Source organism: Entelurus aequoreus, linkage group LG28 (genome assembly GCF_033978785.1).
Source record: "Entelurus aequoreus isolate RoL-2023_Sb linkage group LG28, RoL_Eaeq_v1.1, whole genome shotgun sequence".
In the NCBI taxonomy this organism is placed as follows: Eukaryota; Metazoa; Chordata; class Actinopteri; order Syngnathiformes; family Syngnathidae; genus Entelurus; species Entelurus aequoreus.
Window position 1 is genome coordinate 15,416,078 of NC_084758.1, and position 12,877 is coordinate 15,428,954.

The 12,877-nt window shown below is 40.8% G+C and overlaps 1 protein-coding gene across 1 annotated transcript in view; it reads left to right on the forward strand.

Annotated features, from left to right (window-relative positions):
* canx (calnexin) overlaps window positions 1-12,877 on the forward strand; it is a 40,282-nt gene that overhangs the window by 25,509 nt on the left and 1,896 nt on the right. Inside the window, exons 11-14 of the mRNA XM_062040017.1 lie at window positions 7,438-7,653; window positions 7,745-7,864; window positions 7,994-8,099; window positions 8,169-8,299. Of these exons, the coding sequence (XP_061896001.1) occupies window positions 7,438-7,653; window positions 7,745-7,864; window positions 7,994-8,099; window positions 8,169-8,299 (573 nt within the window). The remainder of the gene's footprint in view (window positions 1-7,437; window positions 7,654-7,744; window positions 7,865-7,993; window positions 8,100-8,168; window positions 8,300-12,877) is intronic.

The following is a 12,877-nucleotide window of genomic DNA, read 5'->3' on the forward strand; positions in this document are numbered from 1 at the left end:
CCTGGTGCGCGTTGGAATGATGCGCGCCTCATTGAACTGTATGTATGAGGTCAGTGTCCGTATACTCGTCCAGATTGTTCGTGGCCGCTCCAATTGCCTCCCAGTCTGTCGTTTCCCAACAAGCACGCAACTCGTCCACAGACTCGGCGGTGAAACACTTAATGTTCCTCATAACAGGTTTAGCCAGTTTCAGTCTCTGTCTGTATGAAGGGATTAAGTGCACCATCACGTGATCTGATAGTCCAAGAGCAGCGCGCGGGACTGCATGAAAAGCCTTGCTCAGTGTAGTGTAGCAGTGATCCAGCGTGTTCTCCTCTCTGGTCGGGCATTTAATAAACTGTCTATACTTTGGTAATTCCTGGCTCAAATTTCCCTTGTTAAAGTCACCAAGCACGATAACAAGAGAGTCAGGAAAAGACCGTTCCACATGTAAGATCTACCCTGCGAGCGCGCGCTGAGCGTCACGCACGTCCGCGCCGGGCGGGATGTAAACAGCCACGAGAATGAATGAAACAATCTCACGCGGTGAGTAAAAGGGCTTACAGTGGATGAAATAATATTCCAGAGAGGAAGAACAGTGTCTAAAAATGACAGTCACGTCTGTGCACCAGCTATTGTTGATAAAGAAGCATAGTCCCCCGCCTCTTTTTTTGCCAGAGAGCGCCGCGTCTCGGTCCGCGCGGAGGAGATGAAAGCCCTCCAGTTGAAGCGCGCTGTCCGGGACACTTGCGCTCAGCCAAGTCTCCGTGAAACACAACACACATGATGAGGAGAAGTCTTTGTTCCTTCTCATCAGCAACACTAGCTTGTCCATCTTGTTGGCAAGTGAGCGGACGTTGGAGAGGAAGATGCCTGGTAGAGGCGTGCGTAATCCCCGTCCGCGAAGACGGACAAGTGCGCCCGCTCTCTTTCCTCGTCGATGCGGTTTCCCTCTTTTGATCGCAGAATGGACCAAATCCGCAGCTGACGCTAAGATGACCGGTAACAAGTCCATAGGGATGTTGGATCTGATGTTCAGTAGCTCTTCACGGGTGTAAGAGCACCCGGAAACACAATTTATGTACAAAAACAAACAAAACAGAGCGCACGAAAGCACCGAGGCAGCCTTCATCGGCGCCATGATGATGACAATTTGTACATGTTTGTTAAACTGTCAATAAAATTTAAGTTCAAATGAAAATACAGCTTCACCACTTGAGTCATAATTTTTGCGCTTAAGAAACTTCTCTGACTTCAGCTGCAGACGTTTTATATTTGTTTGAGATTGCCATAACTGCCACGAGTGGTGGAAAAAGGGTATTACAACAGAGTACCACTGCAGCCCTCACGGACCACGTTTTTTGGGCGGCCCAACAATGGGCCCTGGCCCTATGGTTAAGAAACACTGCCATATAGTACCGTATTTTCCGCACTATAAGACGCGCCCAAAAACCTCCAATTTCCTCAAAAGCTGACAGAGCGCCTTATAATCCGGTGCGTCTTATATATGGACCAATATTGAGCCACAACAGGTCTCGCAACTACGCCGACTTCATTTTCCCCCTTTCTACGGCTGCTTACCGTAAAAGAAGAAGAAGAAGAAGCGCTTCTTCTACGGGGGAAAATGAAGTCCCGTAGTTGCGAGACCTAAACTTTATGTAAAGACCCAAAAATGGCTCCTATTAAGAGACACGCTTACGACGCAGAGTTTAAACTCAAGGGGATAAGTCACGCAGTAGAACACGGGAATAGAGCAGCAGCGAGAGAATTGAACATTAACAAATCAATGGTGCGGAAGTGGAGGAAGCAACATGATGACCTGCGCCAAGTAAAGAAGACTAAACAGAGTTTCCGAGGGAACATAGCGAGATGGCTACAGTTGGAGGACAAACTCAAACAGTGAGTTGTTGAACAGAGAGCAGCAAGTAGAAGTGTCAGTACAATCACTATTTGTTTTGTTGACATTCCCTTTAGCGCAGCTCCATCTAATGGATGCATAACGTAACCCCAGCCTCTACTGTAGCGTCTATTCTATGCGCCTTATAAAAATTTTAAAATAGGCCATTCATTGAAGGTGCGCCTTATAGTGCGGAAAATACGGTAATCAATATAAAACAAACAAGGAGGTGATGGATCAGTTTTTAATAACAAGCTAAACTGTGCTGTATGCGCTGCTCTGCCAACACTCGTACAAGTCCCTTTGATGCCCTCACAAACTTATCAGAAATCACAAAAAACCTATTGCTACTAGGGCTGCAACTGATTAATTTGATAATCGATTAATCTGTCGATTATTACATCGATTAATAATCGGATAAAAGAGACAAACTACATTTCTATCCTTTCCAGTATTTTATTGAAAAAAAACAGCATACTGGCACCATGTTGTGGACATTGGGGCTGCAGCATACACCAATAATAACACATAAATGTAACTCATCAGAACTGAATCAGATATTGTACACGTTTCTGTTGTGAATAATAAAGGATTCATTTTAGGCTGCCTCTGAATAATAGCATGAAATATTCCAGCACCTTCATAACGTTTAGTTATACTAAAGCGTCACTCAAATCTAAATATATTTATATAGCTTTATCAGCCCGGCTACATTGATCCATTATGAAACCAACCTGAGATATTTCTGTCCGTTACGTTTATTTCCAAATTGGTAACCGTGCGTTTTCTCTCTCAAAACGGAGTCAAATGTGCCGGAGACACATTATCAGCCCCGCGTTGCAACAAAGGCATAACTTTAACGTAACTCACAAAAAAGCTGAACTCATGAATGCTTGTTGCCACTATGGACTTAAAAAGTTACGTACTGTGAGTTCTTCCCTTCATCCATGGCTCCAACATGTTTCTTCTTCAGGTGCTCCTGAACCAATGTTGTACTTCCGTGCCATTTTGCAGGAAACCTTCTTCTTTGAAGTCTTTAAAGTGAAGTGTTCCCACACTTTTGACGACTTAGGTCGTACACTTTTCTCCATTGAAGCAATAACCTCAAGATGTTTCTCCGCTAAACTATCGGGAGTGTTTTCCTGCGCCATTTTTCGAATGTTTCCAGCAAAGGAGACGCCGTGGTCACGTGAGCTGCACATGACACATCATTGGCTAGCTTACGCCACCTCATGAGACGTAGCCTCAGCGCCGCCCTGGCGCTGTTTTGTACTGTTTTTGTACTTATTTTGATTATTGTTTCTCAGCTGTTTGTAAATGTTGCAGTTTATAAATAAAGGTTTATAAAACAAAAAAAAACAACAAAATTTTTTTTTTTTTTAAATTACAAAAAAAAAAAAAAAAGCCTCCGCGCATGCGCATAGCATAGTTCCAACGAATCGATGACTAAATTAATCGCCAACTATTTTGGTAATCGATTTTTATCGATTCAATCGATTAGTTGTTGCAGCCCTAATTGCTACACTAATAAATACTTTTGAAAGATAAAATCCACTTGCATTAACGTTGGAGAAAGAGGAGCTGACTACAAAGGAGCACCATGGGAGAATGGGGGGAGGGTCCATCAGTGTGCTTTGAAAGAGGGTCCACTGAACGAGAGTGGGACGGAATAGACTCATTTATCCCACAATGGGGAATTTACGTTGTTGCAATGCAAGTTTAAACATGCAGTAGCGGAAGTAAAACGTAATTGGTAAAAAAAAAAAATTTATACTTATTGGGCTCCAATATGTATAGATAAAAGATCACATAAAAATCAGTAACACCCATATTGCACACCAAGATAAAAGATCACAGTAACCACACAGGTGCGTTGTAAAGTCCTATGGCTGTGGGTAGGAATGTAACGGTCTAATGTTGAAGGAGATACTCAGGTCTTCCAAAGTGCTGTGCATGGGGTGAGAGGGATTGGACATTATGGCTGTCAACTTCTTCTGTCACCCACCTCCTCAAAGCTGTCTAGTGGGCAACCAAGGACAGAGTCAGCTCTCAATCACTTGCTCCCCATCTTTTTTCCAGAAAAGTGTGGTCTCATTACAATTAAAACTTGCAGTACAAAGACTGCTGCGTTGCTTCTTCCATACTTGAGCGCCATTAATGTACTCCTCACAAATAGTGTTTCCCCTAGACTGCAAAGATACCTGTGGTGGGTCTGGTCAACATGACATCGAGTAATAGCATCATTTTGTTTAAAAAGGCTAAAAATGTATACATTTGAAAACAAATATTCATTAACAAATATATTTATCGTTTTGCCATATTTTCAATTGTTGCTGCTTTCTGCACAATGTACTTTGAGATCTTTTCAAGTGTTAAGAGACTTGTAGTGACTTTTTTTAAATGAAAAACTAGCAACAAATCTAGCATCTTCTTCTGGTGTTATTATAGACTGTACTCGTGTTCAGAGACTACTTATGTCCCTGACGAAAGAGGCGAGCATGACGTCACACTTGCTTGGCACTGTTGCTCCATTTGGATTTTGTCTCCTTAATATTTGCTCATTTTGTAGGCGGCTGTCTGCGAGTATATCTGGGATATACTGAATTTAAGTCCGCATTGAAAACATGCTGACAACACTCCAGCGTGCATTTTGTTTGCAACCAGTTTCGGAGAAGGACGAGCAGTAGAAAATGGGTGTATGGACCGTTTCGGCACCGCATTTTTCAGTGATCAGTAGGGGTGTAACGGTACACAAAAATTTCGGTTTGGTACATACCTCGGTTTAGAGGTCACGGTTCGGTTCATTTTCGGTACAGTAAGAAAACCTCAAAATATAAATGTTTTGGTTATTTATTTACCAAATTTGTAAACAATGGCTTTATCCTTTTAACATTGGGAACACTATAATAATTATGCCCACGTTAATCAACATTAAACTGCCTCAAATTGTTGCTCAGATTAAATAAAATGACAAAACTTTTCTTCTACATATAAAAAGTACAACATTAAACAGTTTCAAGTCAACTCATCATGCTTAATTTATTACAGCATTTGGGAAGTCTGTAGTTGACTTTTATTATGTAAATGTTATATTTTTATCAACATGTGATAGCAGGGACCCTGCCATTCAATACGAGGGTGCTCCATTACTAATGATTAATGTAACTATAGCTGAAAAAATAGTACAATAGCAATAGGAGAGACTATTCATCCCTGAGCACCATGGAGTTTATGTAGGCTAAATGATGCACTTACTTTATTAGAGACAGAAACTCTTCATTTAACATAATGTCCTTTTTTGCTGCTTCAACACAGCTCAATCAACACAGAAAAAGGTAAAGTGAAATAACAGACAGACGGGGCTTTGCTGTCCGTAACACACACACACACCGCAAAATGAGCTAACGTTACGCTAAAAGCTATTTAGCCTTCACCTCAAGCCAGGACTGCGAGTGAGCTCTGCTGCCGTTTTATGTTACTAGAAGGTCAACGGGCTCATAGTGATGTTACTAGTAGTTGACTGGGAGGTGTTTGTTATAATTTGGGGAGAGTCCGCTGCCTGATGCTTACCTGCTAAACACCTACCTGCTCATAACGAGCAAGTAGGTGTTTGTGCACTGAATACGCACTGCTGATTGGTTACACGCAGAGCGGTAACAGCCAATCAAATGGTTGTGTGGGTGGGACAATGCTGCGTGCTGCAGAGTACTGACAGAGGCAGAACAAAGCAGAGCAGCTTGTTAAGACTTTAGCTTAATATGTTCGTGTGTAAACTCGTTCGGTACACCTCCGAACCGAAACCCCCGTACCGAAACGGTTCAATACAAATACACGTACCGTTACACCCCTAGTGATCAGTCTTTTTTTCGGTGGTCGAGTTTTCGGTACATCACTTGTTAATAGTGCAAAAATAGGCTTCATATATCGATTCGTACTTTAACGACCAGCTAATGTTTTTTGTTCATGTGGTTTGGATTTGATGTCAGTTTTTCCCATGTTTGCAAACACACCGCCCGTGCCTGAAAGGTGATTTGGCGGAGAATGAGGAAGCGTAGTTGTGTGTCTGCGAAAACGCGGACTCAAAGAAATGAAAGTGTTTGCTCGGGAGTAGGGCTGGGCGATGTGGCCTTTTTTTAATATCTCCATATTTTTAGGCCATATCGCAATACACGATATATATCTCGATATTTTGCCTTAGCCTTGAATGAACACTTGATGCATATAATCACAGCAGTATGATGACTCTATGTGTCTGCATTAAAACATTCTTCTTCATACTGCATTAATATATGCTCATTTAAACTTTCATGCAGAGAGGGAAATCACAACTATGTCAATTTAGCAAAAGTGTATTTATTTAAGTTATTAAGCAGTGGCACAAACATTCATGTCATTTCAAAACAGAAAGTGCAAGATTGTCAGACATTTTAAAACAAGCTATAAGTGCACGTTTGTGCATGATGACACAAGATATTTCAATAAGTGTCACATAAAAATGAGCTGCATATCAAATAGTGTATGTCCTACGGTGTTGATGTGGAAATAGTTGCTTCGGCATTTAGTTGGTGTGGCACCGAACGAAGATGTTGACATGTAAAGACATTCCCACTTGAAGCCAAACCACCGTCAGACGATGGACCCCGTACTTGGGAATTAATTATTCCTCCATTTGTTACCAGATTTGCACCTTCTTTCTCTCGTATAACCACTCAAACCACACTGTTAGCTGTTAGCATCACAGCTAATGTTACCATGTCGACATTTGTCTGCTCCACGGGAGCGTGTGACGTTGCTCATGTGACAGTATGTGATGTATGTAAGAAGGTGCGCTTGTTTTAAGTGTCTATGAGAAGGAGAGACAGGAAAGAGTAAGAAACGCATGCAGTTTAATGCCCAGCAGCTAAATGCAACTGCGTGAGAACGTATACTCGATATCACGGTATTCATTTTCTATATCGCACAGAGACAAACCCGCAATATATCGATATATCGCCCATCCCTACTCGGGAGGTAAAACCTGTTGGAATTGTGCCGGTTATCATAAGATTGGTAATAAAAGTTAAAAATAGTGTCACTTTGATTTCTTCTTGGGTCTTTTGTGTATTATATAATTTTAATGTGTTTTCAAGTAAAAAAAAACACATTTTCAAGGTGTGTCATTGATCAAAATGTTGTGGCGGTGCATTAAGGGGAAACCCTGAAATAGTATTTGTTTTAATTTTTTCTTTTTTGACTCAACGATTCCCTCCTTCTCTCTATGCTGGTGTGTTGTCTTTTTGGTACTCATGTTGAGTTAAAAGAATGGCCAAACGAGAAAAAACAGACACACGCTGAAGTGACTCAGAGTGTACTGCACAGCAAGCGACATGGAGGGCTCCGCTTTCCCAAAAATGCTCAGCCCTGCCTTTTTGCCTGCAGGCGGGACACAAAATGAAGTATTGGTTCGCACACAGAGGCATATTTGGCTCGTAAATTTTGCAAATAGAGGCGTTCGTAAATTGAGGTTCCACTGTCCCTGGTAGGTTATCACCTTTTTAACCAGGGATCTTGTTGTCTCTCAGGGCATCTGGAAGCCCAGGAAGATTCCCAACCCGGACTTCTTCGAGGACCTGCACCCGTTCAGGATGAGCCCGTTCAGCGCCGTGGGACTGGAGCTGTGGTCCATGACCTCCGACATCTTCTTTGACAACTTCTTCATCACCAACGACCGCAACGTGGCCGAGCGCTGGGCCGCCGACGGCTGGGGCCTGAAGAGGGCAGCAGAGGGCGCTGCTGAGGTGACTAATTGCATGATAATCATGTCTGCTGTCCGCCCTCCTTTTTTTTAACTGGAGACGAACATGACAACGTTTACCTGCTTCCTCCCAGCCGGGTTTGGTTGTTCAGATGCTGAACGCTGCAGAGGAACGTCCCTGGCTTTGGGTGGTCTACGTCCTGACTGTCGCCTTGCCGCTCGTCCTCATCGTCGTCTTCTGCTGCACTGGCAAGGTAACACGTGATGTCATAGTGTGTGTGTGGATGTTATCCGGGGCAGGAGGTCAGGCGAGTCCGACCATTTCACAGGAAGTGTTGAACCGTGCGCGCCGGTGTTGATGTCGCCATTTGTCTTTTGTGCAGAAGAAGAGTGAGGCCGCCACGCCAGCCGCCGAGTACAAGAAAACCGACCAACCTCAGCCGGACATTGTGGAGGAAGAAGAGGCAGAGGAAGACAAGACCAGCCCAGGTCTTTTTCTCCTTCGCTTTTTCTCTTTCCCCTTTTCTTCCATTTTATTCACTGAAGGTGTGCTTGCAGAAGGTGACGAGGGCAGCGGCAGCGAGGAGAATCCTGCAGAGGAAGAGGAAGTAGAAGCAGAAGCTGAGAAGGAGGAGGAGGGCGAGGAGGAGGAGGAGGAAGAAGAGGAGGAGCAGGCGACGGGTGACGAGGTAAAGATTTATTTATTTATTTTTTTACCAATTTATATTTAGGGATGGGTACCGCTCACAGTTAATTTGATACAGTACCAATTTCCGGTACTCGGGAATCAGTACCAGTACTAGGGTTGTACGGTAAACCGGTATTAATATATAGTACCGCGATACTACTGAATCATATTCGGTACTATACCGCCTCTAAAAAGTACCGGTTCATAATTTTGTTATTATGAAAGACATGATGACGGATGGAATTTTTTTTTTTTTTATTGCATTCTTAATATTTAACAAATAGTCAGTTTACAGCTGAGCTAAAGGGAGCTCCACTATTCCGCCCATAAAATCCAATAACCATCCAAAAAGCGCCAACAACTCTCCATTTACAATTCATGCCTTGAATAATAACCAAGTATTAATGATATTGTTATTCTAAGCGCTGACGCAGACAAACTATTTATAGTGGCGCCGTAATCACTTCCTGTGTGCCAATGTTGACATCATCGACTAATCAGCTGCTTCCTCGCTTCCCTGCTCCCTATAAGTCAGGGGTGTCCAAACTTTTTCCACTGAGGGCCGCACACGGAAAAATTAAAGCATGTGGGGGCCATTTGGATATTTTTCATTTTCAAAACATATGCATTTTTTATTTATTTTACCTTTAGGGGTCCCGGGGACCATAAAGGGTCTCAGTCATTAAAATGTTAAAAATAAGTCAGATTTTTATATATGTACCGAGGATGTCGTTGTGGCTTGTACAGCCCTTTGAGACACTTGTGATTTAGGGCTATATAAATAAACATTGATTGATTGATTGATTATTTAACGCTTACAGTAAATCTCTATATCAACTTCAAGTTGATACAAAGTAATACAAATTTTAAAAAATGTTTTATGGCTTTTCTGTCAAAAACAACTTAGATTTTTTTATAGTAAAACTGAAATATGCAGTATTTAGTAATTAGAGCCCTAAAAGATCAATAATGCAGGACACCATTGATTTTAGTTATTTCATATTTTTGTGTAATCACAGTGAAAAGATAAATAAAAAATCACTAAATATATTTGGGATCCAAAAGGTGCCCCACTCATAAAGTGATACATTTTTATTAGGTTTTTCTTTTACTTTCAACACTTAAGTTACGAGATCAACTTCAGATATATCTGTCGATTTTATGCTGGAACTATTATTTTGTTTTATGCGCTTTTGTCAAAGAAAACTTTGATGTTTTTATATGGCTACTACACAATATATGCAATATTTACTACATAAAACATTTTAAAGTGAAATATTTGAAGTAATTGGAGCCCTGAAAATAATTCATTATAACTTGGATTTTTTGTCTTTTTTTTTTTTTTTTGAGCAATGGCAAAAAAAGAAAAATGAAGAAAGACAAAAGAAAAAAAAAACAGCCTGCAGGCAGCTTTTGTGTCAACATTGCAACTTTTTCTCGTTAGATTTAACCTCATTCCACTTTTTTTAATGTTCTTTTTTATTTTTACAATAGTATTTCCAGCAAACAATTAGCTGCGGGCCGCAAATGGCCCCCGGGCCGCACTTGGGACACCCCTGCTATAAGTTTATTGTAGATCACAAATCATGCCTCCGACCTTGATAGCTGAAGGTTTAGGATATAATCCGACAAGTTGGGTCACTTTGACAGCCTTCTAGGACTTGAAACTGGCGAGAACGACACGAAAAGCGCTTGTTCCTCCCACCCCGTTTCTTTGTGAGGATTATGAGACGTTTTTCATCTAAATGGGAATATATGAAAATCCCAGTAGTCTGCATCCTAATGACAGCAGACATTGTACAGTAAGGGATGTTTTATTATGTTTGTTGGCTCTCATGAAGTCTGCAGTGAGTCGAAATCAGTGATGAAGGGGGAAAAGCAAACGTCATGCGTTTTTGAAATTAATGCACAGGTATGCTTAAAATAATCAAAATACATAAATATTGAATGTTATTATAAATGTGCCCGTTATTACATTACATATATACTTAAATCATGTTTTACGAGCTTTATAGGCTCCATTTGTAAACGTAATTTTGATCGCATTTATTTAATTTTTAGAATGCATATTAAAAAATAATTCCTTCTATCATGTCTTTCATGATTGTGAATGATGGGGGGGGGGAGTGCAGTTCCCCTTTAAGGGCGCCTTATAGTCTGAAAACTACGGCCATCAAATATACTGCATTAGAAAAGACTCATAAATAATTGGCAAAAAACAAAAGTGTATACAGTTATGTTGTGGTAGCGTGCAAGGACGGGAGTGGAAGAAGTGTCAAAAGATGGAGCTAACTGTTTTAATGACATTCAGTCTTTACTTCAATCAATAACGGAGCAGCATCTCATTCGCCGGAAATGTGTCCCGTGAAAAAACGTCCGACCGGAACGCTCTAATAACTAAAGTTCCTTACCATATCTGAGTTATTGTGCAGAAATATGGGGAAATAACTATAAAAGTACACTTCATTCATTAACGGTGTGACAAAAAAGATAAATTACAATACATAATGTTGGATGTAGAGAACATACAACCTTTTATTTATTGAATCAAAATACTGAAATTCCACAAAATTGTGAATTTGCAAACAGCTAAAATTATACACAAAGCAAACTATAACCTGCTACCCAAGAATGTACAACAATTCTTCTCAAAAAAAGAGAAATACAATCTTAGAGAAAAATGTAATTCAAAACATTTGTACGCACGTACAACACTGAAGACCTTCAGTATATCAGTATGTGGAATTAAATTATGGAATGGATTAAGCAAAGCAATCAAACAATGTACTAATATGATCCACTTCAAGAAACTCTTCAAACTTAGTGTTTACAAAGTACAAAGAAGAAGAAGAACCATGATAAACATCCTGAATTTATTTCATCCATCCATCCGTTCATTTTTTCATCTCAACATATGAAATGTAACTTACTTCACCTAGTATTATTTATTTATTTTTATTGTCCATCCATTGCTTTCGGTCTCCCCTAGAGGGGGGGGTTACCCACATATGCGGTCCTCTCCAAGGTTTCTCATAGTCATTCACATCGACGTCCCACTGGGGTGAGTTTTTCCTTGCCCGTATGTGGGCTCTGTACCGAGGATGTCGTTGTGGCTTGTGCAGCCCTTTGAGACACTTGTGATTTAGGGCTATATAAATAAAAATTGATTGATTGATTGATTGAGTGTGATTACTTATGGAGTATATTGTGAATAAATTGAGAACAGGAAGTGAACAAAAGTTTAGCTAGAGATGTCCGATAATGGCTTTTTTGCCAATATTCCGATATTGTCCAACTCTTAATTACCGATTCCGATATCAACCGATACCGATATATACAGTCGTGGAATTAACACATTATTATGCCTAATTTTGTTGTGATGCCCCGCTGGATGCATTAAACAATGTAACAAGGTTTTCCAAAATAAATCAACTCAAGTTATGGGAAAAAAATGCCAACATGGCACTGCCATATTTATTATTGAAGTCACAAAGTGCATTATTTTTTTTAACATGCCTCAAAACAGCAGCTTGGAATTTGGGACATGCTCTCCCTGAGAGAGCAGGAGGAGGTTGAGGGGGGCGGGGGGTGTATATTGTAGCGTCCCGGAAGAGTTAGTGCTGCAAAGGATTCTGGGTATTTGTTCTGTTGTGTTTATGTTGTGTTACGGTGTGGATGTTCTCCCGAAATGTGTTTGTCATTCTTGTTTGGTGTGGGTTCACAGTGTGGCGCATATTTGTAACAGTGTTAAAGTTGTTTATACGGCCACCCTCAGTGTGACCTGTATGGCTGTTGACCAAGTATTGAAACAGATAATTTCCGGTAATACATTTTAAAGCATTTATCGGCCGATGATATCGGCAGTCCGATATTATCGGACATCCCTAGTTTTAGCAACTGTTATGTAAAAGAAAAGGGGTAGGATTAAATAAGCTCTGCTTCTTCCTACTCCTTTTCGAACATGTTGAAAAGAGAAACTGGAAATTGTGATGTATCATGTTGTATGCTTGCATGTTCGAAATAAACTCAGTTACCGTATTTCCTTGAATTGCCGCCGGGTATATATTATCCGCATGCCTCGTTTTACCGCCGGGTCAAACTCGTTTCGCAAAATAATTAGCGCATGCTTAGAATTACTGCCGGGTCAAACTTGTTTAGCAAAATAATTAGTGCATGTCTCGTTTTACCGCCGGGTCAAACTTTTTTCGCAGAATAATTAGCATATGCCTCGTTTTACCGCCGGGTCAAACTTTTTTCGCAGAATAATTAGCATATGCCTCGTTTTACCGCCGGGTCAAACTCGTCACGTCACGAGTGACACTTCACCTTTCAAGGCATCATTTTCCAAAATGGAGGAGGCTAATTTCAATAATTTAAAATCTCTTAAAGGGAAGAAGATAAAGAGCTATTCAGTAGGATTTAAGGTCCAATCTATTGAATATGCTAAAAAGAACAGTAAAAACGTTTTATTAATATAGCTGCGTGTGTCAAATATGAGTAATTAAATGACTCCCGCCTCATGGTGGTAGAAGGCGCTATAGTGATCCCAGGGATCATTCTTGCAACTACTCGGCTGCAG